Here is a 26,909-nt window from a genome sequence, read left to right on the forward strand (position 1 = left end):
AATGCCTATTTGGAGGTGCCTGGATTGGATAAGTAGATGTGTCGCTCAGCAGAGTTTATTTGCACATACGCTCCTGTACATCTCTACTGTCAGAGTATGGTATTTACATTACATTACATTACATAAGTGATTTCTATTCCGCTTGTGCCTTGCGGTTCTAAGCGGATTACATGTTAGAAGACTGGACATTTCCAGTAGCATTGCAGTACATATAAACAAGAATGCGTTAAGTTACAATTGTTGTTCTGGACTTTTCCAGGATAAATTGGTAGTAGATAGTAGATAGTGATAGGTTGTTTAGACGAATAGAGATAATATTGTCCGGATTCTGTTGTTTAGACGAGTAGAGATAATACTGTTCGGATTTGGGTGTTGCTGGTGGTGGTGTTTGGGTAGTCATGAGAGCATTATCTTAAACTTTTGTGAGGTTATGATGATGGGAAGTGTTTTTTGAAGAGATGAGTTTTTAATGTATACAAATCAGAGCTTCACCTTGAAAAAGGTTTATAAAAACGACCCTTCAGTTGCATAATGCCAGATTTTTCATGTTTTGAGTCCCAATTATGCGTCTGAAAATTGAGCTCTTTAACTGCTTCTAGCACACAGAAAATTGTACTTACCACACTCCCGTTAACTACATAAAAGATGACATTTTTATCAGGATCCTCAGCATATATAGGGAGACCTATGGAACTGTTCACTTTTGTGTCCTGAAAGCAAATCAGCATCTTGTCATTCTCATCAGTAAAATTGTCACATCAGCAACATTAAGTTCTATCATGTTTATTTGCTTAAGACATTATACAGTTATTCATAAAAACAAAAAGGCCACTATTTTAGAAATATGTCCATGTGTAGAAATCAGCATTTTGTAGGGGTGTGGTTTGGGTAGGGCCTGGATAGGACTAAACTCTAGATGAGTATTGCCCATTTTACATGTACAGGAAAAAATGCCCAGGTTGGGTTTTATACCACTTGCAATTTGTATAGATTTTTTAAAAGTGCTACTTTGGACCAGAATTTTAAATGAGACATTAAGGAGGTAATTTTCCTTAATCTCAGCTAAATAAAACCAAATTAAGATTGTGGCTTTGCTATTTAATTGGCAGCAGTTACACGTATAGAAGAAGAGTGGAATGAGAACCGAGTTCAATTCCCACGGCAGCTGCTTGTGACTCTGGGCAGCTCATTTAACCCTTCACTGCCCAAGATGCAAAATAAAGTACCTCATATAATGTGCAAATTGCTTTGATTGCAACCACAGAAAGGCAATACTGTATATCAAATCTCACCCTCTCTCTTTTTTCTACATATGGGACACCTGCATGCGAGGGGGGAGCAGCATAGTCAGCATTGATGCGTCAGGATTACATTGATCCAAGATCTGTGTCAAGTCCTCCTGCATAAGGTCCCAAAGCTGCTCCTTGGAGGCAAGGTCGGTTTGGGTACAGGGACAGCCTGCAAAGACTGGAAGGCCGATCCTGGTATTGAGGCACATCAGTACAGACTGAACAGAGGGGGAAGTGGTCCTCTTGGCACTGTCATTCCTCAGGTACTGGTGGTGCCAATGGCCCAATGTTCCTGACATCATGTTTTGAACAGGACTGATGGTGCTCTTTTGCTAGATGCATATCAATATCATATCCTGCCATGCCCTTGGTGTCATGTCCAATGCTGGTTCTTCTGACAGGTCTCTATTGACACCCAATGTCAAGGCAGAGGAAGACCTCCTCAATACCAGAATGCCCCAGCATCAGATGTAGCTCTGCCAGCCATGGGAATTTTTTTTTTGTAATTCTTTATTTAAATTTTCAAATAAACAACAATTGTGCTTAACAGGCAATATACGGTATTAATACATCCAATATTTCTTTTGATAGTCATAATAATTCAAAAAAAATAATACAAAAATAAATCAATTTTCATTATTGGATCAATATATTAACAAAAAAGAGGTAACCCATACTTTTTAACATAGTCCTCAATTAAAGGAAGAAGGAGACAAAGAGAAAGAAATTCTTCCAGGAAAGATCACATATTAAGAATTTAAAGGAAATTGAGTAAAAACTGATGGTTTAATAATAATGATAGACTTGAGTTATACCGAAAATCACTATGGTGCAAATGAAACTCCTTTTCCCTCTAGAAAGAAACGTAGCTGCTGTGAATCATAAAAAATATATCTATTGTTTTGAAATACAACAAAACATTTACAAGGAAATCTTAACTGAAAAGAAGCTCCTAGTGATAGAACTTTTTCCCGATATGTAAGAAATTCTTTCCTTCTGGTCTGAGTCCATTTTGAAACATCTGGATATATATATATTCTTTCTCCCAAAAAAAAAACTTGTTTTAAACCGTAATACAATTTCAAAATCATTTCTTTATCCTGATGAAATACCAGGGATACTATCAATGTAGCTCGTCCGGACAATTCAAGATTTGATGATTCCAGGAAAGTTGTTAAATCTTGTTCGGTAGTTGTATCAGGCTCTTTTATTGTCCTTTTTAGATAATAAATCTTTTGCAAAGGTGGTATGTTCATTTCCACAATTTTTAATATGGAAACCAGGAAATCCTTAAATAATTCCCTAGGAGTTTTAAATTTAGACATAGGAGAATTTAAAATCCTCAAATTTAAACTCCTATTTTGATTTTCCAAGTTTTCAATTTTACAAAGAAGAAAAACTTTATCCTTTGCATGCTGGTTATTTAAAGTTTTAATCTCAATTATAGATTTTTCAATATCTCCTACTTGTTTCACTTGCTCACTAGAAACTGTTTCCAGTTTGTTAACTTTAGTAGAAACTTCAGCCATCAAGGAAATAAATCCAATACATATGTTTGAAGATTTTCAATTGCTCCCCACAGTGAATCCAGTGTAACCACCGCCGGTTTCACAAGCGGCTTGAGATGAGGTAACCCGGGTTCCCGCTCTCCTTCCCGGGTTTCACCTCCCCCACTCTCACCACCGCTTGCCTGCAGTGCTCCTCCTCCTTCTCCGGTTCTTCTCTCCGAGTTTGCCTGCAACAGGGTTGTCTCCTGAGTCGGCTGTTGCCGATATCCCTCTACAGGAAATAACATCTCCGTTGCGCTGCTCGGGGGAGGAGGGGGGTCAGGTCCCAGAGGGCTCAGCGACGCGTCGCCGTCCAAGCTGAGCTGCTCCTGGAGCTCGGCTGCGGATCCGCCCAATGCCATCGGAACTGCGTATGCTGTAATCGCAGTTTGACGCGGAGTCGAAGTCGCGGCTAGGGGAAGAGGGATATCCCTCTGCCGTCCCCTTCTCTTAGGCATCAAAGTGAACTGAGGAAAATGTTACAGCAGGTAAAATGTTAATGCTGGAGCGGGAGCTTAGACTCGCACGTCCACTCCCGTCGCCATCTTGTCTCCCATATCATCAAATGACCGCCAGCCATGGGAATTGATGCCTCCGATGCCAACATTGTTGGACTGGACTTAGAAAGCCTCTCATTTTATTTATTTATTTATGTCACCATTTACCATATATCCTGCTTTAAACCAAAGCAGATCACAATAAAACATAAATAAAATTTCTCCAACAGAAGATACAACTTTTCCTTATCTGTTCTGGCAGGCTCTCAATCGACCTAATGTACCTGGGGCAGCTCTCTCTACCTATCTAACTAGGTAGTTAATTTCCTTGTAACTTTTTCATATTACTTGTGATCAGGTAGTCACTATCTTACGCTTATCTTTACTTTTATTTTACTTATTCTTTCTGTATCCTCCCCTCTTGTTCCTATCCTGCTTGTTTTTTTTCCCTTAACATATTATACACTTCTCCCTCCATATCCATGGGGGCTAGGTGCAGAGCCGGACCATGAAGTGTGAAAAACCGCAAATAACTTTTCAGCCGGCTCTGACCCACCCCACCTGCATCCCCGGAACCTTACCTGGTAGTCTAGCGGTGAAGCGGGGCAGGAGCAATTTTACTATGCTCCTGCCCTATGCAGAGCCATCACCAAAATGGCTGCTGTGAGTTCCCGTTGTAGGCTCAGATGGCTAAAAAATAGCCTATAAAAGAAAATTCTTTGGAAAAAAAAATCACGAATAACCAAATCCGCAGATTCTGAAACTGCGGATTTGGAGGGAGAAGTGTATACCTTTCCTGTCCTTTTGTGTCTAATTTGGTTAATTTGTTCGTTTACTTTCCCCCTTGTTATGTTTTTATTTTAAATATTGCCCACAGTTTTGATTAATTGTACACCGCTTTGATTTGACTTTTTGTTAAATGGTGGTATATCAAATAAAATAACTATATCTCCCTTTTCCTTCCAGCCTCCAGGTCCAACTCTTTCCCTCTTTCCCCATCTCCATCTCACCAGCCCCTGGATCCTCCTCCCCCCCCCCCTCCCTGCTTTCCCTTTCACCCTCTCTGCTGGACACAATGTGGCTGACTTTCCTTCCCCTCCCCATCCCTGGGAGCCAATGTTACTGCTCACCTCTCCCTTCCCTCCCCCATATGGACCCAACACTAATCGGCCTACCTTTAAATGCAGCCTTTGGCCCTGCAGGTCAATGTTAGCCCTACAGAAGGGCCGCCTGTGTCCTGCACCAGGCCTTTCCCTCTGACCCAGAGCCCCTTCTGATGCAATTTCCTGTTTTCAGAAGAGGCTCCAGCAGATTGGACCAACTGGTAGTATTAACTTCATGAACCTGGATTCTAGTAAGTGCATCTGGCTGTAATTATTCGTGTAACTGGTGCCATAAATTGACAGTTCTGCATGTAAGTGCTAAATGCTATTAAACTTGGTGCCTATGTGACTTAGCATATAACTGCAAGTCAGCCATCCATAGAGTATGACGGCAGAAAAGGGCTGACGGCCTAACAAGTCTGCCCACTCAAGAACCCTCCCTCCCACTCAAGAACTGTCCCTCCCAACTAGTCTGCCTACTCAAGAACCCTTCCTCCCTGGAGTATCTATCGTTTGAGCAAAACTCTGTAGTACTCCCACCTGTTTGTCCTATTGACTCTTGAAGTCGAGCATGCTACTGGCCTCGACCACCTGGCATGGAAGATCATTCCATTGATCAATTACCCGTTTGGTGAAGAAGTATTTCCTGGTGTCACCATGAAATCTTCCTCCCTTAAGTTTTAGTGGATGCCCTCTTGTCACCGTGGGACCCTTTAGAAAAAAGATTTCCTCCTCCACTTTGATGTGATCCGTGATGTATTTGAATGTTTCTATCATGTCCCCCCTTTCTCTGCGCTCCTCGAGAGAATATAAGTGCAGTCAGATCAGACGTTCTTCATATGGGATGTGTTTAAATCCTGAGACCATCCTAGTGGCCATTCTCTGTATCGACTCCATTCTCTTCGCATCCTTTTGATAATGTGGCCTCCAAAATTGGGCACAGTACTCCAGGTGAGGTCTCACCATGGATCTGTATAACAGTAGTATGACTTCTGGCTTTCGGTTGATAAATCTCCTTCTGATGCAACCCAGCATTTGTCTGGCCTTTGCTGAAGCTTTCTCCGCCTGATTAGCAGCTTTCATATCTTCCTGGATGAGAACTCCCAAGTCCCGTTCTGCAGTAGTTCTTGTTAAGTTTTCACCGTTCAAGGTGTATGTTCTGCATGGATTTCTGCTCCCAAGGTGCATTACTTTACATTTCTTGGCATTAAAGTTTAGTTGCCAAGTACTGGACCATTTTTCAAATACAAGCAGGTCCTGCTCCATAGTGTTGGGCCTGGTTGCGCTGTAAGGTTCTGTTGCCCTGCCCACAATGTTGCATAGTTTAGTGTCATCGGCAAATAATGTAATTTTGCCTCGAAGTCCCTGAGTCAGATCCCCTACAAAGATATTAAATAGCATCGGGCCCAAGACCGAGCCCTGTGGTATTCCACTGGTCACTTTCGACGTATTTGAGGGGATACCATTTACCATTACTCTTTGAAGCCTGCCGCTAAGCCAGTCTTGTACCCATGCTGTCAGTGTTTCTCCTAGTCCTAACGAGTTCATCTTGTTTAATAACCTACGGTGTGGAACACTATCAAAAGCCTTACTGAAGTCCAAATACACTATGTCCAGGGACTCACCCCCCATCCAGTTTTTTTGTTATCCAGTCAAAGAAGCTTATCAGATTGGATTGACAAGACCTTCCCTTTGTAAAACCATGCTGGTGGGGATCGCTTAATCTTTCATCATCCAGAAACGTGTCTAATCTGTTCTTAATCAACTTTTCCATGAGTTTACTCACTATTGATGTGAGACTCACCGGTCTATAATTTTCAGCCTCTGACCTACCTCCCTTTTTGTGGAGCGGGATAACGTTGGCAGTTTTCCAGTCCAGGGGTACTTTTCCCTTGCTTAGGGAAAGATTGAAGAGCACGACCAATGGCTCTGCCAGGACATCACTCAATTCTCGAAGTACTCTAGGGTGTAGATTGTCCAGGCCCATAGCTTTGTTTACTTTTATTTTTGATAGCTCATGGTAGGCTTCGCTTGCAGTAAATTCCATGTCCCGGAATGGGTCTTCCAAACCCCCCCTTGTCTTTAGCTGAGGACCGGATCCTGGCGCTTTGCAGGTGAAGACTGAGCAGAAGTAGTTATTGAGTATTTCTGCTTTGTCTGCGTCGGAGTCTGTAGAGTTGCCATCAGGTTTCTTTAGGTGTCCAATACCACTTGTGTTCTTCTTCCTGGCGCTCTGTCTCACTGTGCTTACAACTGATCATTTCTAAAGCAGTACTGATTATGCAGCGCTGGACACTGTATATCCAGATACTTTCTTTGTCTCGAGTGGGCTCACAATCTAAGGTTTCTTTTTTTTTGGCACCTGGGCAATGGAGAGTTAAGTGACTTGCTCAGGGTCAGAAAGAGCTGCTTGAACTCTGTTCTCCAGGATCTCAGTCTACTGCACTAACCATTAGGCTACTCATGCGTTCCTTAATAATAATAATAATAACTTTATTCTTCTATACCACCACAATCTTGCGACTTCTAGGCGGTTTACAATCAAGAGTGCTGGACATTCAGTGAAATACAATAAGTAGATATTCAGAGGAAATACAGAGATCAGAGACCTCAGGAGGCAATAGTATAGAAATACAATTTGCTAAGTGAAAATGTAATATGTACATTTTAATAGGTATTGTCCGACAGGACCTGTTGGGGATAAATAGCAATGTAAAGTTACGATAAGATGAAGATAACAGATTATATTTATAACAGTGCTGTAAGTTCAGGTGGAATAGGGAAGGGGGAGGGAGAGGGAGAGCGGGTCAATTGTTTAGGTATAAGAGAATACTATCGGTTGTGCTCAGTGCACGATGCACACAGACATGTCAACTTACCGGCATAAGAAGCCGTACCTAAAGTTCAACAAACCAAATCGAATTTAAGCTAGTATTCTAGAACTGGTTAAGTATGCCCTAACACTGGTATAGAATTAATGCTAAGCATGCCCTTTTGTGGCACTTTAAGTTAGCTGTCTAGATGACAAAAATTCTTACCTGCTAATTTTCTTTCCTTTAGTCCCTCTAGACTGGCACAGATGATTGGGTTATGCACCTCTACTAGCAGGTGGAGACTAAGAACCACTTCTAAGTAACCTCTATGTGGGTTGTGCAATCCCCCTAGAGATAGTCATGATATAGCTAAGCAGCCTGAAAACTGCACACACTCTATGAGTAATTCATCTTCTCATTGCTAATAGTTCCCCAGCTACTACTATGAATTATTTCTATAGCGCTACCGACATACGCAGCGCTGTACAGTCACAAAGAAGACAGTCCCTGCTCGAAAGAGCTTACAATCTAAACATGTAAGACAGACAAACAGGATGTCATGGATACAGTTAAGGGGAATGGTTAATCTGCTGGCTGGGTTGGAGGGCAGAGGAGTAGGGTTAAGGATTGAAGGCTATATCAAAAAGGTGGGTTTTCAGTCTGCTTTTAAACAAAGGAAAGGGGCTTAGTGGACAAACTCGGGTAATTTATTCCAGGTATAGGTGGCAGCTAGATGAAAGGAACAAAGTCTGGACTTGGCAGTGGAGGAGAAGGGCACAGCTAAGAGCAGCTGATCTGAGGAACAGAGTTCTCTGGGAGGGGTATAGGGAGAGAGAGGAGAGATATTGAGGGGCAGCAAAATGAACACGCTTGTAGGTCAGCAATAGGAGCTTGAATTGTATATGAAGATGGATAGGGAGCCGGTGAAGTGATTTAAGGAGAAGGGTGACATGAGTGTAGCGAAGTTGGTAGAAGATGATAATAATAATTATTTAGTTTCTTATATACCGCCCCACCAACGGTTCTGGGCGGTTCACAACAAGAATAAAACTGAGCAGTTCAGCGAAAAATATACAATTCCACAATGGTAATACATTATAAGCAATTAATACAGCAATGGCTAATATTCAATTTAAAATATCCTAAAATCTAATGAAAAGATGCATAATATAAAAAAGCAACCTGTAGCAAATTCTACTAAAAACTGGATCAACTCCAGTTGAAATACAATTTTAAAAGATTTTAAAATTAGAATGTAAAGAAAAAATAATGATTAAACACAGCGCAATTAAAATCATCATTCTGGTTTATCGAATAAATTCGTTTTTAAGGATTTCCTAAATGTAAAATAAGAATAAGTTTGAGCGATCAGCAGGTGTAACCAGGAATTCAACTTCCCGGCCTGATACTCCAATGTCCTTTCTAGAAAAGTTTTATAACGGCAGGACCTTGGGGCAGGGAAGATGAAAATACCTGAATTTCCGGTATCTTTTGCTGAACAAGACAATTTCAGGTAAGGAACCAAATAGGAGGGCAATAGTCCAAAAAGTGCCTTATAACATATACACCCAAACTTGAAGAACACTCTAGCCCCAAATGGCAACCAGTGCAATTTAGCATAGAAAGGGCTAACATGCAGAGTTTTGAACAGATTGTAGGGGGGAGAGGCGGCACTGCAGAAGACCAGTTAGACATATGAGTAGATTGCACTAATCTAAGCGTGAGGTTATGAGTGTGGACAAGGGTCTGGGTAGTGTACACAGAGAGGAAGAGGTGAATTTTGGTGGTGACGTAGAGATAGAAATGGCATGCCTTAGCAGTTTGTTGGATGTGGAAAAAAAGTGAGAGGTCAGAATCGAAGACAACTCCAAGGTTGCGAGCAGAGGAGACTGGAACGATGACAGTTTTTGCCGAGATGGAGAATGCAGGAGGAAGAACAGAGGGTTTAGGAGGAAAGAGGAGCAGCTCAGTCTTGGACATGTTTAGTTTCAGATGATGACAAGACATCTAGGCAGCAATGTCAGCCAAACAGGAAGACTTTTTCTTGGACTTTAGGTAAAATTTTGGATGTAGAGAGGTAGATCTGGCAGTCATCGGCATATAAGTGTTACTGGAAGCCCTGGGAGGAGATCAGGGCACCAAGGGAAGAGGTGTAGAGAGAGAAGAGGTCCTAAGACAGAACCCTGGGGTATGCCAACCGTTAACGGGGTAGCAGCAGCTAACCTAGAGGACCAAATGCTACAATCCCCCTATATTCCACTTGCACTATGGAACTAACAGTGTAAAATTCTTTAAAATCTTACCCCCCACACTTTAACTAAGCTGTGGTAAAGATCTTCCAATGCTCCAACGCTGCTTCGATGCTCATAAAATTCCAGTGTGGAGCATTTTGGGCTCCGGGCCACGGTAGAAACTTCTATCGCAACTTAGCAAAAGAGAACCTTAATTTTTTTTTTCATACTTTAATCTGCCATTATCAAAAGACTCCATAGCCTCAACCGCAAAACACTGTGATTACAGCACAACACTCGCACCAAACTTCCAAACCTGGGAGGATCCTGTGCCTGTCAGGAGGGACTAAGAAAGAAAATTAGCAAGTAAGCACTAATTTCACCCTCTATAGCAGTCCACTCTCTCCTTTCTTTCCTCATTCCAGGTAGTAATATGCACATATATACCCACTCTCCGCCAGCTACTGTTTCACTTCCACCCTGATTTTCTAGTCTCTTTTCACACCCATCATCCTCAGTCCCTCTGTCCTGCAGACCTCCTTTACTTCCTCTGAATGTCTGTTCTCCTCATGTGCCAATCAGGCTAGCAGGAAGAGGAGACAGCGACATCAACTCAGCTTGTGCTGTCTTCCTCTGCCTCCTGTATCTTAATTACTGATTTGACCCATATGGGACACTGTACTGTCACACTTTCAGAGCCGAGGAGGAGGTGCTAATCCTGGCGAAGTAACCTAGACCCCCAGCTGATGCCTTCCTTTCCTTCTATGTTTATTCCATGACTTCTTGAGGTAAAATCCAGCTGTAATAGGTCTATGTAGAAAAGTTCTTGCCTCTTCCATCTCCTATTACCCAGAAAAGAACATCAAACACTAGAAAGAAACTCACCTCAGAGACATTGCGAATAATTTCTGTCTGGCTAAACCGTGGGACTTCATCATTCACGTCCATAATTTCCACTATAATAATAATAGTTTTTACCTAGTGGTAAGAGAAGAAATCCAAGAAAAAAAAAACTGAGAATAATCTCATGGTTTGTACAATAACATATCCTTAGCAGGTACCTGATGCAAAGACGTCAAGGCAGGGGTGATAAAATTGGACAGATTTGTCCCTATTATTAAACTGGTCACAATGCATATTTTGCACTAATTGTATCTGCTATAACTGATTTAGACTATGCATCATGGTGTAAAATCGTCCTTCTCGTAAATAGGAAAAATGCTCTTCAACAAATTCCAACTGGTAAAGCAAACTTGAACAAAAACTGAAATGTGCTTATATATTCAATTTTCATAACAAATAACATCCCAAACTCCAAATAAATGAATTAATTTGAAAAGGAATGCCAGCACAGTAGGTTGGACCCCCCTTCCCCCCAAGATATTATCTTTTGGCAAACTCTATATATTCTGAATTACCTGCTGGTCTTTCAACTCAATTAACATGGCACTACAGTAGGGTTTGTTGGAAAAACTGTGCAAAATGAATTTTTTTCCCCCAAAACAAGCATGGATTCAATTCAAACTATACTATCTATTATTTATTTATTTTTATTTTTTATTTATAATTATACAGTCTTATTTTACAAGAATTAATTCTTGTTACATTGAATACAGGGAAGAAAATTTTAACACAATAATACTTTTACAACAATCATCATAGTGATAAACCCCTTCTTAGACCACAATAAACAGGGGGTGACCAAAACTAAAATTAGAGAGAAATTTAGAGGAATAGTACTATCTATTATTTAAAGCTTTAAATGGCACTGCCCCCACTTACCTAACCAACCGCCTAAATCAGAATCTCACTACTACATAGAAACATAGAAATAGACGGCAGATAAGGGCCACGGCCCATCTAGTCTGCCCACCCTAATGACCCTCCCCTACCTTTGCCTAGTGAATAGAGCCCACGTGTCGATCCCATTTGGCCTTAAAATCAGGCACGCTGCTGGCCTCAATCACCTGCAGTGGAAGATTATTCCAGCGATCAACCACCCTTTCAGTGAAAAAGAATTTCCTGGTGTCACCTCGTAGTTTCCCGCCTCTGATTTTCCACGGATGCCCTCTTGTTGCCGTGGGTCCCTTGAAAAAGAAGATATCTTCTTCCGCTACGATGCGGCCCGTGAGATACTTGAACGTCTCGATCATGTCCCCCCTCTCTCTGCGCTCCTCAAGCGAGTATAGCTGCAGTTTGTCTAACCTTTCTTCGTACGGGAGATCTTTGAGTCCCGAGACCATCCGGGTGGCCATTCTCTGAACCGACTCCAATCTCAGCACATCTTTGCGATAATGTGGTCTCCAGAATTGCACACAGTATTCCAGGTGGGGCCTCACCATGGATCTATACAATGGCATAATGACTTCCGGCTTACGGCTGACGAAACCCCTGCGTATGCAACCTAGGATCTGTCTTGCCTTGGATGAGGCCTGCTCTACCTGACTGGCAGCCTTCATGTCCTCACTGACGATCACCCCCAAGTCCCGTTCTGCTACCGTTCTTGTTAGGATCTCACTATTAAGAGTATAAGTCTTGTATGGATTATGGTTGCCTAGGTGCATGACTTTGCATTTTTTGGCATTGAAGCTGAGTTGTAGGACCAGCGCTCCAGTAGGAGTAGGTCGTGCATCATGTTGTCGTGCATTGAATCTTCGTCCGTTGTGCATTTTCCCACTACATTACTTAGTTTGGCGTCATCGGCGAATAAGGCTATTTTACCTCGAAGCCCTTCTGCCAAGTCTCTTATAAAGATGTTGAATAGGGTCGGTCCCAAGACCGAACCCTGTGGCACTCCACTGATCACCTCCGTCATTTCTGAGGGGGTGCCGTTCACCACTACCCTTTGAAGCCTACCACCAAGCCAGTTCCTAACCCATTTCGTCAATTTGTCACCTAATCCTATAGAACTCATCTTGTTCAGCAACCTGCGGTGTGGTACGCTATCGAATGCTTTGCTAAAGTCCAGGTACACGATGTCCAGGGACTCCCCAACATCCAGCTTCCCCGTCACCCAGTCAAAGAAGCTGATCAGGTTGAATTGACATGATCTCCCCTTAGTAAATCCATGTTGACGGGGGTCCCGTAGATTTTCCTCATCCAGGATCTTATCCAATTGTCGTTTGATCAGAGTTTCCATAAGTTTGCTCACTATAGATGGTAGACTCACCGGTCTGTAGTTTGCTGTCTCCATCTTTGAGCCTTTCTTGTGGAGTGGAATGACGTTAGCCGTCCTCCAGTCCAACGGGACGCTTCCCGTACTAAGGGAGAGGTTGAAGAGTGCCGACAGTGGCTCTGCCAAGACATCACTCAACTCCCTAAGCACCCTGGGGTGTAGGTTGTCAGGCCCCATTGCCTTGTTAACCTTGAGTTTTGACAGCTCATCGTAGACACTGCTGGGCGTGAATTCGAAGTTACTAAATGGGTCAACTGAGTCTGCCCTTGTCTGTAGTTGAGGGCCAAGCCCCGGCGCTTCACGGGTGAAGACTGAGCTGAAGTATTCATTTAATAGCTGGGCTTTTTCGGAATCCTTTTCCACATAGTCTCCGTTTGGTTTCCTAAGACGTACAATCCCGCCAGAGTTTTTTACTTCTATCACTGATATACCTGAAGAAGGATTTATCTCTCTTCTGGATGTTCTTTGCCAGAGACTCCTCCATGTGAAATTTAGCCTCCCTGACTGCTGTTTTGACTGCTTTTGACTTGGTCAGGTAGTCTGCCCTAGAGTCTTGTTTCCCTGATTGTTTGTAAGAGATGAATGCTTTTTTCTTTTCCTACTAGGCAAAGAAGAATTCAGACCCCATTTACTTACCCCCCATTCAAAGGTACCCGGTACAAGAAGATGTTTGACAACCTACTAGCGACGCAGGCAGCAAAACTTGACCACTCCATCTCCAACTTACTGACAACAACGAGCGACTTCAAATCATTTTGAAAAGGAATCAAAACTCTGCTATTCAAAAAATTTATCCAGACATCCTAACTGTTCCCCTTGTCCTTTCTCCTCCCTTGTAAACCCCCCCCCCCCAAACAGCCTCACCCTCTTGTAATTTTTTTCTCTCCAAAGTATCAACTATGTATACCACTACCTAACTTTCAAATCTTCTGGAAATGTCCAGTTAGCTTCTTTGTAATCCGCCTAGAACTGCACGGTAAGAGCGGAATAGAAGTCACTAATGTAATGTAATCGTGCTTGATCAGAAAATAATTTTTAATAAATTTTAAAGCCCATCCTGGAGTCACTCAAAGCTACTGATTGCCTAAAGCTCTATTTTTCTTAAAATTTGCTTTTGTCTTTGCTTAATGGAGCAAATTTCTTGGTATTACAGCTATAACTTTTATGTTTTCACACTCAACAATGATACATTGATAAAAAGACATTTTATACAAAAATTCTAGCAGTATTTTATTAAGGCCCCCTTTTATCAAGGGTTTGTTTTTTTTAATTGTAGAACATTGGTAAAAGTTCCAGCACTCATAGGAATTCTATGAGCGTTGGAGCTTTTACTGCAGCAGTTTGCGATAAAATTCCTTACGCAGTTTGATAGAAGGGGGCCTAAATGAACCTTTAATATCTGCACTTTATTGTGTAAAATAACAGAAATTCAACAAACTTTGCTAATAGCTAAACACTCGTATATTTTGGTGTAGTTATCTACCAATCTAGCATTCAATATGTTCCGCAGGGCTCAGTGCTCGGGCCGCTGCTATTTAATATATTCATAAATGATCTAGAAACAGGCACGAAGTGTGAGATAATAAAACTTGCGGACGATACAAAACTATTTAGTGGAGCTGGGACTAAAGAGGAATGCGAAGAATTGCAAAGGGACTTGAACAAATTGGGGGAATGGGCGGCGAGATGGCAGATGAAGTTCAACGTTGAGAAATGTAAAGTATTGCATGTTGGAAACAGAAACCCGAGGTACAACTATACGATGGGAGGGATATTATTGAATGAGAGCAACCAAGAAAGGGACTTGGGGGTAATGGTGGACATGACAATGAAGCCGACGGCACAGTGCACAACAGCCGCTAAGAAAGCAAATAGAATGCTAGGCATAATCAAGAAGGGTATTACAATAAGGACAAAAGAAGTTATCCTGCCATTGTATCGGGCGATGGTGCGCCCGCATCTGGAATTCTGCGTCCAATATTGGTCTCCGTACCTTAGGAAGGATATGGCGTTACTCGAGAGGGTTCAGAGGAGAGCGACACGCTTGATAAAAGGGATGGAAAACCTCTCATACGCTGAGAGATTGGAGAAACTGGGTCTCTTTTTTCCTGGAGAAGAGGAGACTTAGAGGGGATATGATAGAGACTTATAAGATCATGAAGGGCATAGAGAGAGTAGAGAAGGACAGAGTCTTCAAACTTTCGAAAAATAAAAGAACAAGAGGACACTTGGAAAAGTTGAAAGGGGACAGATTTAAAACGAATGCTAGGAAGTTCTTCTTTACCCAACGAGTGGTGGACACCTGGAATGCGCTTCCAGAGGGCGTAATAGGGCAGAGTACAGTACAGGGGTTTAAGAAAGGATTGGACAATTTCCTGCTGGAAAAGGGGATAGAGGGGTATAAATTGAGGATTACTGCACAGGTCCTGGACCTGTTGGGCCGCCGCGTGAGCTGACTGCTGGGCATGATGGACCTCAGGTCTGACCCAGCAGAGGCATTGCTTATGTTCTTGAGATAGTCAGGAGAAAGCCAGCAATGCGGGGGAAATAATGCTCAGTCAGGTCACTAGTACCTGGTGTCCCCATGTCTTTCTCAATAACAGACTATGGACTTTTCCTACAGGAACTGGTCCAAACCTTTCTTAAAACCAGCTATGCTATCCGTTCTTACCACATCCTCTGGCAACGCGTTCCAGAGCTTAACTATTTCTCTGAGTGGAAAAAATAACCTCCTATTGTTTTAAAAGTATTTCCCTGTAACTTCATCGAATGTCTCCTAGTCTTTGTAATTTTTGACGGAGTGAAAAATCGATCCACTTGTACCCGTTCAACTCCACTCAGGATTTTGTAGACTTCAGTCATGTCTCCCCTCAGCCGTCTCTTTTCCAAGCTGAAGAGCCCTAACCGTTTTATTCTTTCCTTTTATTTGGTAAAAGAGATTTGATGTTCTGATTTTGGTCCTTTCATAGTCCTGCCTAAAACATGTCCCTTTGCTATTTGGACATCTTCAGTGCCCTTGCATAATTGGGATTTAGAAGTTTCAAGCACATGAACATCCATTTGGCCATTCTGAGACTACCATATACTTTGAAAATAAGTTCCATAGTGCCTTGTTGAGGCATCAAGAAATGTAGAAGGGGGAGAGTAAAACCCCTCTGGAGAGAGGTTTTGAATGAGGTAGGATTTATTTTCCTGAAGGCAAACTGAAAAGTGGGCTAATTCACTGACAGGCTGGGAAAATATTCCATTCCATTCTAATACAGCCATATGCAAATTATTGAATGCATTGTGGGAAAATAGATCATTAATTAATAATTTGTACATATAAAATTCTTTGTTTATTGGCATTTGGCATTAACTACAGAGAGGCACATGTTGCATATGGGTAATAGAAGCATTTTTGGTGGCAAGACAAAACACTTCACCCTGACAGAGCAGTTAAGGTGATCCCAGGGGATCTGTTAGGCTTCTGGATTGAAGGAAAAAGAGGAGAAGGGCGTTGGCTTTGATTATATTTATTACAAGAGTGGATTTCAGATTGAAAAGGAAAAATAGGGGCAGAGTTTAGCTGAAAGGCTCCAATTAAAAGGAGCTAAGATGGAGAAAAATTCTTCATTTGTAGCTACCTAAGAGGAGAGGGATTTCCTCAGGACTGAAAAAGCAGCAGTAGCATAGCAAGGGTAGGAGGTAGTGCTGCCCGATTCAGGAAAAAGAATTCGATATCGATTCAGCCTATTGAATTGATTTTTTTGATTTGATTTTTTCTGCCCAATTGGGTGTTTTTTTCAAACAACATAGCTTTCTCACCCCCTTTGCCTTCTCCTAACCACACTGGCGCTGTAGTGTAAACAAAATAAACAAAAAAGACTTTTCCTCTCTCTCTTAAATCCTAGCTCACGTTTGCGGTCTAACAAAAGCTCTGGCAGGATACACTTTTCAAATTTGACATATTATAATCACAAACAGAAAATAAAATTATTTTTTTCTACCTTTTTGTTGTCTGGTCAATATTTAAATCTTGTTGGTCCATGTTGGTCTGGTTGTCTTCTGACCAGGCTCTCCTTCTTACTTCTTTCTCCGTGCTAACCATCCATCTTCTATCTCTCTCCTCCCCTTCCATTTCCCTTTCCTCCCCCGGAGTCTGGCATCTTTCCTTTTTTTTCGTCTCCATCCCAGATCCATCTTTTCTCAACCACCTTTTCATCCAGCATCTCTCCCTTTCTTTTCCCAACAACCCTCCTATCCAGTATCTCTATCTCCCCTCCACACCATCCCTTGTGTCCAACTTCTCTCCCTTTCTGTTCCTTCCCTCCCTAAATCCCATTGTCTACCATCTCTTTCCCTCTCCTCTGTATTTAGACCCATTATTTCTTTCCCCCTCCAAAGTCCAGCATATGCATGTCTCTTTGAACCCCCCTTCCCTCCCTCCGTGTACTTCTACACCAGGGCCCCCACCCCCTGAAGGTCTGCACCCCACCCCTGAAGGCCTGCACCCCACCCCTGAAGGCCTGCCTATACCCCCTGAAGGCCTGTGCCACCACCCTTGAAGGCCTGCACCCCCCCCCTCGAAGGCCTGTCCCCCCTGAAGGCCTGTTCCACCCCCTGAAGGATTGCACCCCCCCATGAAGGACCGCACACCCTCCCTCCGGAAGGCCTGCGTGTTTCCCCTGGCCTCCCGCACACCATTTACCTAATATCAGCAGCCTGCAGAGAAGATCGCCATGCTAGCAATCTTTGCAAGCTGCCATAGGTCTTTGGAGCTGTTTCCTCTGCTGCGATCCTGCCTCTGATGTCAGAGGAGGGGCGGGACCGCGGTAGAGGAAACAGCTCCGAAGACCTATGGCAGCTTGCAAAGATTGCTAGCACCGGCGATCTTCTCTGCAGGCTGCTGATATTAGGTAAATGGTGAGCGGAAGGCCAGGAGGGAAGCCGGACACAAGCACTTCCCGACTGACCCTCCCCCCTCGCCCTCTAAAGCAGGTACAGCAGTGGCCGGCCAACAAGAGGCAGCACTGCTGCTACTGCTTTAGGGGGCGAGGGGGGAAGGTTCAGTTACCAAATCGGGAGGCCAATTTTTTTTTTTTTGTTCGAACTGATTCACCAATTCAAATCGTGAATCAGGCAGCCCTAGTAGGTGGTGCATCCAAGCTCTCCTGAAGACGAAGTTCCAACAGTTATATGGGAACTCAGCTGTCCTGTACACTCGACAAGGATGATCCCTGTTTTGCTCATCAGCTGCGTCAGGGGTTTGGGCAAATTTCCTTCTGAAATCAGCAGGATCCAAACAATCCAAAGGCTTAGAAATGGTCATAGCAGAGAGATTAAAAACTCATACAAATCTCTGTAACACTGGGTGATGTAATGGGTCAAATTGACAAACTGAACAGTAGCAAATCGCCTGGACTGGAGGTGGTATACATCCCAGAGTGCTGATAGAATTGAAAAATGAACATGCAGAGATATTAATAGTCATTTGTAATTTTCTAAAATCAAGCATAAATGCCGGAAGACTGGAGGGTGGCCATCGTGATGCCGATTTTAAAAAGGGTTCCAGAGGTGATCTGGGGATTATGTGACCATACTCAGGCCCCCTCTACTACAAAGTTTGGATGAGCTGAATCCTTTGACTTTTCATTGTGAGAATTCCAGCAACAGCACATCAAAATAATTCAGTCTTGCTGCAAGAGTTATGTGAATAATTTAGCAATGATGGCATGATCAAATACAAGTTGCAGCTGTTGGGGCACCAAAAATCCTCATTTCACTAAGGGAGAGACATTGGATTGCAGGGGAAAGCAAGGAATAGAGAGGGGAGAGGAAGGAACATAGAGAAAATGCTGGGCATGGAGGGAGAATGGGAACAATACCAATCACAGTCAGAGCCTTAGGCCCCTCTCCGGTGCATCCCAGGATGCAATGAGGAGGGGAAGGCCCGCCATTTTGAAGAGGCAGGTCTGCTGGCCAGGGGGTATAGGCATCCCTCTGGCTGGCCTTCATAAACAAGGTAAGGTGTGGGGATATCAGAGGCCCTGGGGAGTGTCAGGGGGGGTTGCTTGGCAGCGGGAGAGAGTGTGCATCTATTCTGCTGTAAGGGGGGTGTTGGGAGGGGAGTGCTGCTTTGCGGCGGGAAGGGGTGTCAGAGGGAGTGGCCAATATTTAGCTGCTGGCTAAGGCTAGCGGTTTCATAGACCTTAAAAAGCAGGTCTATCTTTGGCTGCTAGGCCTTAGCTGGACAGCCACTGAATATTGGTATGGCCAGCTATGTTTGCACCAGTGAACTTTGACTGGATCTTCAATGCTGGTGGCTGAATACAGCCCCGGCGCTGAATATGCGGGCTCACAGCAGACCATGGGAGGTAGCCAAGCTGCCTCCCACAATCTCAGTATCAGGCACTGGGTGTCCAAGACAGTTGATGAAGAAGAACCAGGATATCAATGGTAAGCAAGGGGTTTGGAATACAAACAAACCATCAGTGTGTACGCTTTCTGTGCCTTTCAAAGGTCTTTAGAGAGGGAGAATGTGAGCTTACCGTGATGCTGCCTCTGGTGCACTGCAAGTCTACCAATAAGACCTTATCAACCAGCGCCTTAAAAAACAAATAAGATTGTAATGAAACTGCTGTCATAACAACTTCAAGCACAGAAAGCCTGATTTTACTTGTTTTCTAAGTAGGGATATTCAAAATGTACGATTGTTTTAAAAAGAAGCACATGAATAACTGATGCCAGTTGTGCTCTGGTAAACTATGAGCACAAACATCAAACAAAATGTAATTGAATAAAAGAAACTCATCATATTACTAACCTGTGTCTTTCTATACATAAGAACATAAGCATCGCCTCTGCCTGGTCAGACCATGTGTCCATCATGCCCAGCAGTCCACTCCCGTGGGGGCCCCCCAGGTCCATGACCTGTAAGTGATCTTTTACTTAAAACATGTTATTCCCTAATCCACAGGTGTCAAAGTCGGTCCTCGAGGGCCAGAATCCAGTCGGGTTTTCAGGATTTCCCCAATGAATCTGCATGAGATCTATTTTGCATGCACTGCTTTCAATGCATATTCATTGGGGAAATCCAGAAAACCCGACTGGATTCCGGCCCTCGAGGAGGGACTTTGACACCCCTGCAATCGTTTAATATCCTGTATAGTAACCCTCTAACTATACCCTTCAATCTCCTTTTCCTTCAGGAAATCATCTAATCCCTTTTTGAAACCCAAAATCGTACTCTGCCTACGATTCCAGGTGTCCACCACCCTCTGGGTGAAGAAGAACTTCCTAGCATTTGTTCTGAATCGGTCTCCTTCCAATTTTTCTGAATGCCCTCTTGTTTTTGTTGCCCCCATCTGAAGAATCTGTCCCTCTCTACCTTCTCTATGCCTTTCATGATCTTATAAGTTTCTATCATGTCCCCTCTAAGTCTCCGCTTTTCCAGGGAAAAGAGCCCCAGCTTTTCCAGCCTTTCAGCATATGAAAGATTTTCCATGCCTTTTATCATTCTTGTTGCTCTTCTCTGGACCCTCTCGAGTATCGCCATATCCTTCTTAAGGTACAGCGACCAGTATTGAACGCAGTATTCCAGATGCGGGCACACCATCGCTCGATACAGTGGCAGGATAACCTCCTTCGTTCTGGTAGTGATACCTTTTTTGATAATGCCCAACATTCTGTTCGCCGCCTTTGAGGCCGCTGCGCATTGTGCCGCCGGCTTCATTGTTATATCCACCAAAATCCCCAAGTCCTTTTCTAGTTTGCCTTCCCCCAGTACCATCACCCCACTCACCCCCCCCCCCCCCCCCCCCCCCCCATCGTGTAGTTATACATCGGATTTCCATTCCCTATGTGCAAGACTTTACATTTCTCTACATTGAAGCTCATCTGCCATTTTTTTGCCCACTCACTCAATTTGTTCAGGTCCCTTTGTAGTTCTTTGTATTCCTCCACAGTTCTAACCCTACTGGAGAGTTTTGTGTTGTCCGCAAATTTTATAACTTCGCACTTCATCCCTGACTCCAGGTCATTAATGAATATATTGAACAGCAGCGGTCCCAGCACTGACCCCTGTGGGATGCCACTCATGACCCCTTTCCAGTCAGAGTAGTGTCCCTTAACTCCTACCCTTTGTTTCCTGTCTGCCAACCAATTTCTGATCCATCTGTGCACTTCCCCTTCCACTCTATGGTTCCACAGTTTCCTTAGTAGGCGCTCATGGGGTACTTTGTCGAAGGCTTTTTGGAAATCCAGATATATGATGTCTATGGGGTCACCTTTGTCCAATTGTTCGCTTATCCCCTCAAAGAAGTGCAGTAGAGTATCATTTAAGCCCCTAATTTTTTAAACTGTTTTATTAAAGTCAGAGATGAATAAGATATACACATTAAAGCAATAATACATAAATAACTAATAGAAATAGTAATTGTCTGCTCCCCTTCTTCTGTGAGGAGCTCATTCATATACCTGGAGAAACCCCGCCCTGGAATGGGCCAAGGCTCTCTACGGTTCCCCTTCTGGCTAGCCAGAAAACTGCTGCTATTTCTGTTTAAGGGGAAATAAGCCTGTGCTTTCCCTGGCACTCTGGAAGGTGTTGTGTGATATACTGTATTCCTAGCCTGGCATACCTAAACACGGATGCGCAGTTACTGCTAAGTAACAGCCAAAGCCATCTCCGAAAATGAGTAGAGAGCATTATTTAGCATTGCTGAGTCAGTGGCCCAAAGGTTTTCCTTTGATGTAGTGTAAATTGGAAAAAGTCTGCATACATTTTAATTTATTCCCCCTGAAAGGATATATCCTCCAGGTTTCTAAGGGAAGACATCAGCCTTTGCTTGTTCTCAAGATAGTGGAAGCATGCCACAATGGGGCACTCTCTCAGGCACAAAGTGATGATCTTCAACGGGTTTTCATCTTTCTTTTCCAATCTTGCATTGCCTTTGCCTGTTCTCTACGTCACCTTGTCAGTTGTGTTGCTCTACAGTACTATTTCTAATAGGCACAGTTTGGTCTTTAACAATGCACTGACATCTATTCGCTAATGTTGGTCCCATTCTGGGTAAAGTCTATCATCCAGAATGTTTACTTCCTCTTTGAGTTCAGATATAGCTTTGGTAAAGTCTGCTCTGAGGAGCTTCATCTGATTCAGGATTTGCAAGATATCCTGTTTGGTGATGGTGGCACCCAGAAAAGGCTGCAATGATAAATTATTTAAAGCATCTGAAAAAACCTATGTTGGATGCCACAGTTACAGAGCCTAAAGAAAACCCGAACAATGGGAGCTAATAAAACTAGGAAAAAGCAAATCTCCCAAGCCCCAAAAAAGGAAAACTGTGATCAGGGGGAGAGACTGCCCACAGAGACGATTGAAGTAGAAGACTACTTCCTTTAACCACTACTAAAGAACAACTTAACTCAAAATAATTTATAGAGAGCCCTCAGTCACACAGCCAACCTCCGAACTCCGGAGTTACAGAGCTGCAGCTGATATTAATGTTTTATAGGGTGTGACTAGCAACTCCAAATAACAGCTTCTTTGACATATAATTAAACAAGTCACCTGTAGAATATCTGCTGCTAAATGGCCCAAGGTAGGGTTACTTTATGGCTCCAGAGAAAGGAGGAATGATTACATTACATTAGAGATTTCTATTCCACCGTTGCCATGCGGTTCAAGGCGGATTACAAAAGAATTACAGAAAACGTATTACAAGAAGTTATCTGGTAATTTCTAGAGGAGATAAAGAGTAGATGAGGTTGCTTTGGGGAATCGGGAAGGTATTGGGATGTGGCAAGGAGCTAGTGGTATTAAGTTGTTTGCAGGAATTTCTTTAAAGTAGCAACTTTACTTCTTTTCTGAATGTTTTGTAGTTTGGGGTCATAAGTAGTAGATTGAGACAAAGAGAACAAAGATGGATTTATGCCTTCAATTCAGTGATGCCTGCTAGTGGGTTAAATCGCTTTATTGAGTGGAAGTTTTCTGGTAAGCAGGGTTTGTACTCTAATGTCACGAAGAAAAGATTAAAAAGGCGCCAATGCTATTTTTTTTCTCACACGCTGATGTTTGATGCATCTCTCACTTGGTGATTCCCCTGATAATGCGAGTGGCAAAACAGGGTCTCTCATAGGGAAGTTTCATGACTGCACTTTTGTTAAGACTACAAGAAATAATTGGGAGATAAGTACAATGCTATTTTGGTTCTAGCTATGTCTTGGAATTAGTGAGAGTAGGAATTTTCTTGTATAGGTCTTACCCTGCTGCTATTAGTGTTCCAAGTAAAACATTTTTGTGGAGGTTTTTTTCTGTGAGTCCTATGATGACTTTGCATGCTTGATAACAGCTGAGGCTGAAGCTGTAGCATTGCTATAGGATTAGTATTGAGGTCTCTTTTTTTCTTCACGTTTCTATATGCTTGAGCACTATAGTAAAGAGAATGGATACTACTGTGAATTTAAAATTGATTAAATTACCCCAACATTGAATGGTTAAATGTTACATTGGGGAGTGCTAGGGAGATAAAATTCCTAGACGTCATAAATGACTGCTTCTTGGAGCAACTGATCCGGGAATTGACAAGAGGGGGAACTATTTTAGATTTGGTCCTTAGTGGGATGCAAGACATAGTACAGGAGTTAACGGTGTTGGGTCCACTGGGAAACAGTGATCATAACCTGATCAAATTTGAGCTGATACCTGTAGTGATGTCGCAAAATAAATCTACTGTAGAGGCATTTCATTTTCGAAAGGACGACTATGATAAAATGAGGAAAATGGTTAAAAAGAAGTTAAAAGAATCAGGTGCAAAGGTTAGGACTGTAAACTAGACGTGGATGTTATTTAAAAATACCATCGTAGAAGCCCAGACCAGATGCATTCCACGTATCAGCAAAGGTGGAAAGAAGAGGAAACGAGAGCCGGCATGGTTAAAAGGTGAAGTGAAAGAGGCTATTAGAGCCAAAAACAAATCCTTTAAAGAATGGAAACAGGATCCGAATGAAGAAAATAAGAAGAGACACAAGCACTGGCAAGTTAGATGCAAAGCATTGATAAATAAAGCTAAGAATGAATATGAAGAAAAACTTGCAAAAGAGGCAAAAACTCATAACAATTTTTATAGGTACATCAGAAGCACAAAACCTGTGAGGGAATCAGTGGGACCGTTGGATGATCAAGGAACAAAAGGGGTGCTTAGGGAGGATAAGGCCATAGCAGAGAGACTGAATGAATTATTTGCTTTGGTCTTTACGGAAATGGTTTTCAAGAGTGATGATGTGGAGGAACTGAAAGAAATTTCAGGGAATCTGGAAGATGTACTAAGCACCATAAACTATTAGATACTGCACAATCGGGTTTCAGAAAACACTATAGCACTGAAATACTACTCAGTGCCCTGACATTCGAGATTAGAACACACATGAGCACTGAATAACAAGTCCTTGTACTACAATTAAACTTAGCGCTTTTGATGTGGCGGACTATCAACTCCATAAGAACATAAGAAGTTGCCTCCACTGAGTCAGACCAGAGGTCCATCTCGCCTAGCGGTCCGCTCTCGCGGCGGCCCATCAGGCCCACTGCCTGAACAGTGGTCTCTGACTAATTTTACAAATTGCCTCTAATCCTATCCCTATAACCTTACCTCTACTCTTATCTGTACCCCTCAATCCCTTTGTCCTCCAGGTACCTGTCCAGACCTTCTTTGAAGCCCTGTAGCGTGCTTCTGCTTATCACATCCTCCGGTAGCGCGTTCCATGTATCCACCACCCTCTGGGTGAAAAAGAACTTCCTGGCATTTGTTCTAAACCTTTCCCCTCTCAATTTCTCCGAGTGCCCCCTTGTATTTGTCATTCCCCATAGTTTGAAAAATCTGTCCCTGTCCACTTTTTCTATGCCCTTCATGATCTTGAAGGTTTCTATCATGTCTCTTCTAAGTCGTCGCTTTTCCAGCGAGAAAAGCCCCAGCTTTTTCAGTCTGTCAGTATATGAGAGGTCCCCCATACCCTTTATTAGCTTAGTTGCTCTTCTCTGGACTCTCTCAAGTACCGCCATATCCTTCTTGAGTATGGCGACCAGTACTAGGACACAGTACTCCAGGTGTGGGCGCACCATTGCACGATACAGTGGCAGGATGACTGCTTCGTCCTGGGTGTGCTGATACCTTAGCTTAATGATACCCAACATTCTGTTCGCTTTCCTTGAGGCTGTGGCGCACTGCGCCGACGCCTTCAATGTTGTGTCCCACCATCACTCCCAGGTCTCTTTCAAGGTTGCTCACCCCTAGCGGTGATCCCCCCACTGTAAGTGAACATCGGGTGCTTCCTTCCCAACATGCATGACTCTGCATTTCCCTATGTTGAAGCTCATTTGCCAGCTTTTTGGCCCACTCTTCCAGCGTTGTCAGATCTTTTTGGAGGTCTTCGCAGTTCTCCATGGTTTTGACCCTGCTGTATAGTTTAGTGTCATCCGCAAATTTAATAACCTCACATTTTGTTCCCCCCTCCAGGTCGTTAATAAATATATTGAACAGAAGCGGTCCCAGCACCGACCCCTGCAGAACTCCGCTCGTGACCCATTTCCAATCCGAGTAATGGCCCTTTATTCCAACCCTCTGTTTCCTGTCCGCCAGCCAGTTTTGTTTTTTTACTGATTCTAAACTTTCTAGGGATAAGTGGTAAAATATACACTTGGCTAGAAGGATTTCTAACAAACAGAACATATAGCTTAAAAAAATGAATAGAGAAGGATCAGAAGAATGTCAACACTGGGGTACTTCTTAAACAAGAAAGACCTCACTTCTCCTATGCTAATGATATTATATGCATTCCTTTCTATAAGAAAGAAAACAAATCAGGAGAGGAAGTATGTCATCTTCTGATGCTGTGTAGGCGTGCGCCAGTTCTGAATGGCTGCCTCAGTTCTCACGAGAATTGAGGTAGCCATTCAGAAGTGGCATGCGCCCATGCAGTAGCACGTTTGTGTACTACTGGCCCCGACATAATCAGCAGGCACACAATTTAAAGGTACTGCCGGGGGAGGGTTGTAGTGGTATATTCTCTTCATAAGGGGGGCTGGGACGGAATTTAAAGGTGCTGGGGGAGTATGTAAAAGTGATGATTGATTGGGGGTGGGCTGGAATGGAATTTAAAGGTGCCAGGTATATATTAGTATACAATTTGGTTCAGAATGTTTTTTTTTTTCTTGTTTTCCTCCTCTAAATCTGGGGTGTGTCTTTTATGGAGCAAAAAATACGGTAATCATGTACTTTTAATGAGAGTAACTAATGGGTAGACTAGATGAACTGTTCAGGTCTTTATCTGCCGTTATTTACTGTTACTATGTTACATGTATTGGGAGGTTCTTCTTACCTCATAATCCAATGACTCTGTCAAAATCAGATTTGGCCAATTGATCGCAAATTCTTTGGAATGGTCCCCAAGAGAAATGGAAAGGTTGTAGCCTGGATTGGTGTGAAGAGTGGTAACCACATATCCTGGTGGGTTATTTTCCTCTATTTTTACATCTGCGTTATTTGCCCAGCAATCTTGCAAAAGAGATAAAGAGGAGACAGTACTCTATAGACGAGGGGGAGAGAGACAGACAGTCATTGAATACATGTTGTGTCTGTGACACTGAGTACCTGTGCCAGGCTGTGCCAGAGCTGGAGCGATGGTGAGCAGAAGAAGGAGGAACATGGCTGGATGAGCAGAAATAGCCACCATGGTGTGAGTATGCAAAGTACGCGACATCCCGTCTGTGCTGGAAGGTGGATCCCACTGATATCTGTGCCCTTTCTGTTCCTTGGCTCTGCAGCAGAGCGCTTTGAGGAACCTGAACCTGTCATGCACAAACTGCAGATCTCTGCTTCAACCTTTGATTCCTTGATTCATACATTAATCATTTAATGGTCTCAATAACCAACAACCTAACTTGATAAACAGCTAAATTGTAGGCTCGGGATCTTCCAGACTGTTTATTTTAAAGATACAACAGCAGAAAGTTAATTTTCAACTGGTGACATAAATTATTCAGGCAAGAATTAGAAGCTATATGGTTTGAAGAGAACTTGAAAATACTACATAGGAGACAACTCTGTGGAGGCTGAACACACCTATTTTTTGCTGCATCCAGAGAGAGATAATCTGTGTGGTGTTGCACCTCCAAGTGTTTTAAAATGTGGGTGCCTATGGAAATACAAATTATTACAGAAGAGAGTAGTCAAGAATAAAACCTAAAAAAGGATGGAGTCGGTCCAGAAGAAGGCTA

At 43.0% G+C, this 26,909-nt stretch overlaps 1 protein-coding gene across 3 annotated transcripts in view; it reads right to left on the reverse strand.

Moving 5' to 3' along the window:
* Window positions 1-26,501, reverse strand: part of CDHR5 (cadherin related family member 5) — a 95,114-nt gene extending 68,613 nt beyond the window's left edge. For all 3 annotated transcript variants that reach the window (XM_033928631.1, XM_033928630.1, XM_033928629.1), the window contains exons 1-5: window positions 26,284-26,501; window positions 26,012-26,187; window positions 19,186-19,242; window positions 10,366-10,458; window positions 621-710 (exon numbers count right to left, since the gene is read on the reverse strand). In XM_033928631.1, the coding sequence (XP_033784522.1) occupies window positions 621-710; window positions 10,366-10,458; window positions 19,186-19,242; window positions 26,012-26,187; window positions 26,284-26,392 (525 nt within the window). In that variant the 5' untranslated portion in view covers window positions 26,393-26,501. The remainder of the gene's footprint in view (window positions 1-620; window positions 711-10,365; window positions 10,459-19,185; window positions 19,243-26,011; window positions 26,188-26,283) is intronic.
* Between the last annotated feature and the right edge of the window lie 408 nt (window positions 26,502-26,909).

The sequence above is a fragment of the Geotrypetes seraphini genome, chromosome 19 (genome assembly GCF_902459505.1).
Source record: "Geotrypetes seraphini chromosome 19, aGeoSer1.1, whole genome shotgun sequence".
Classification (NCBI taxonomy): Eukaryota; Metazoa; Chordata; class Amphibia; order Gymnophiona; family Dermophiidae; genus Geotrypetes; species Geotrypetes seraphini.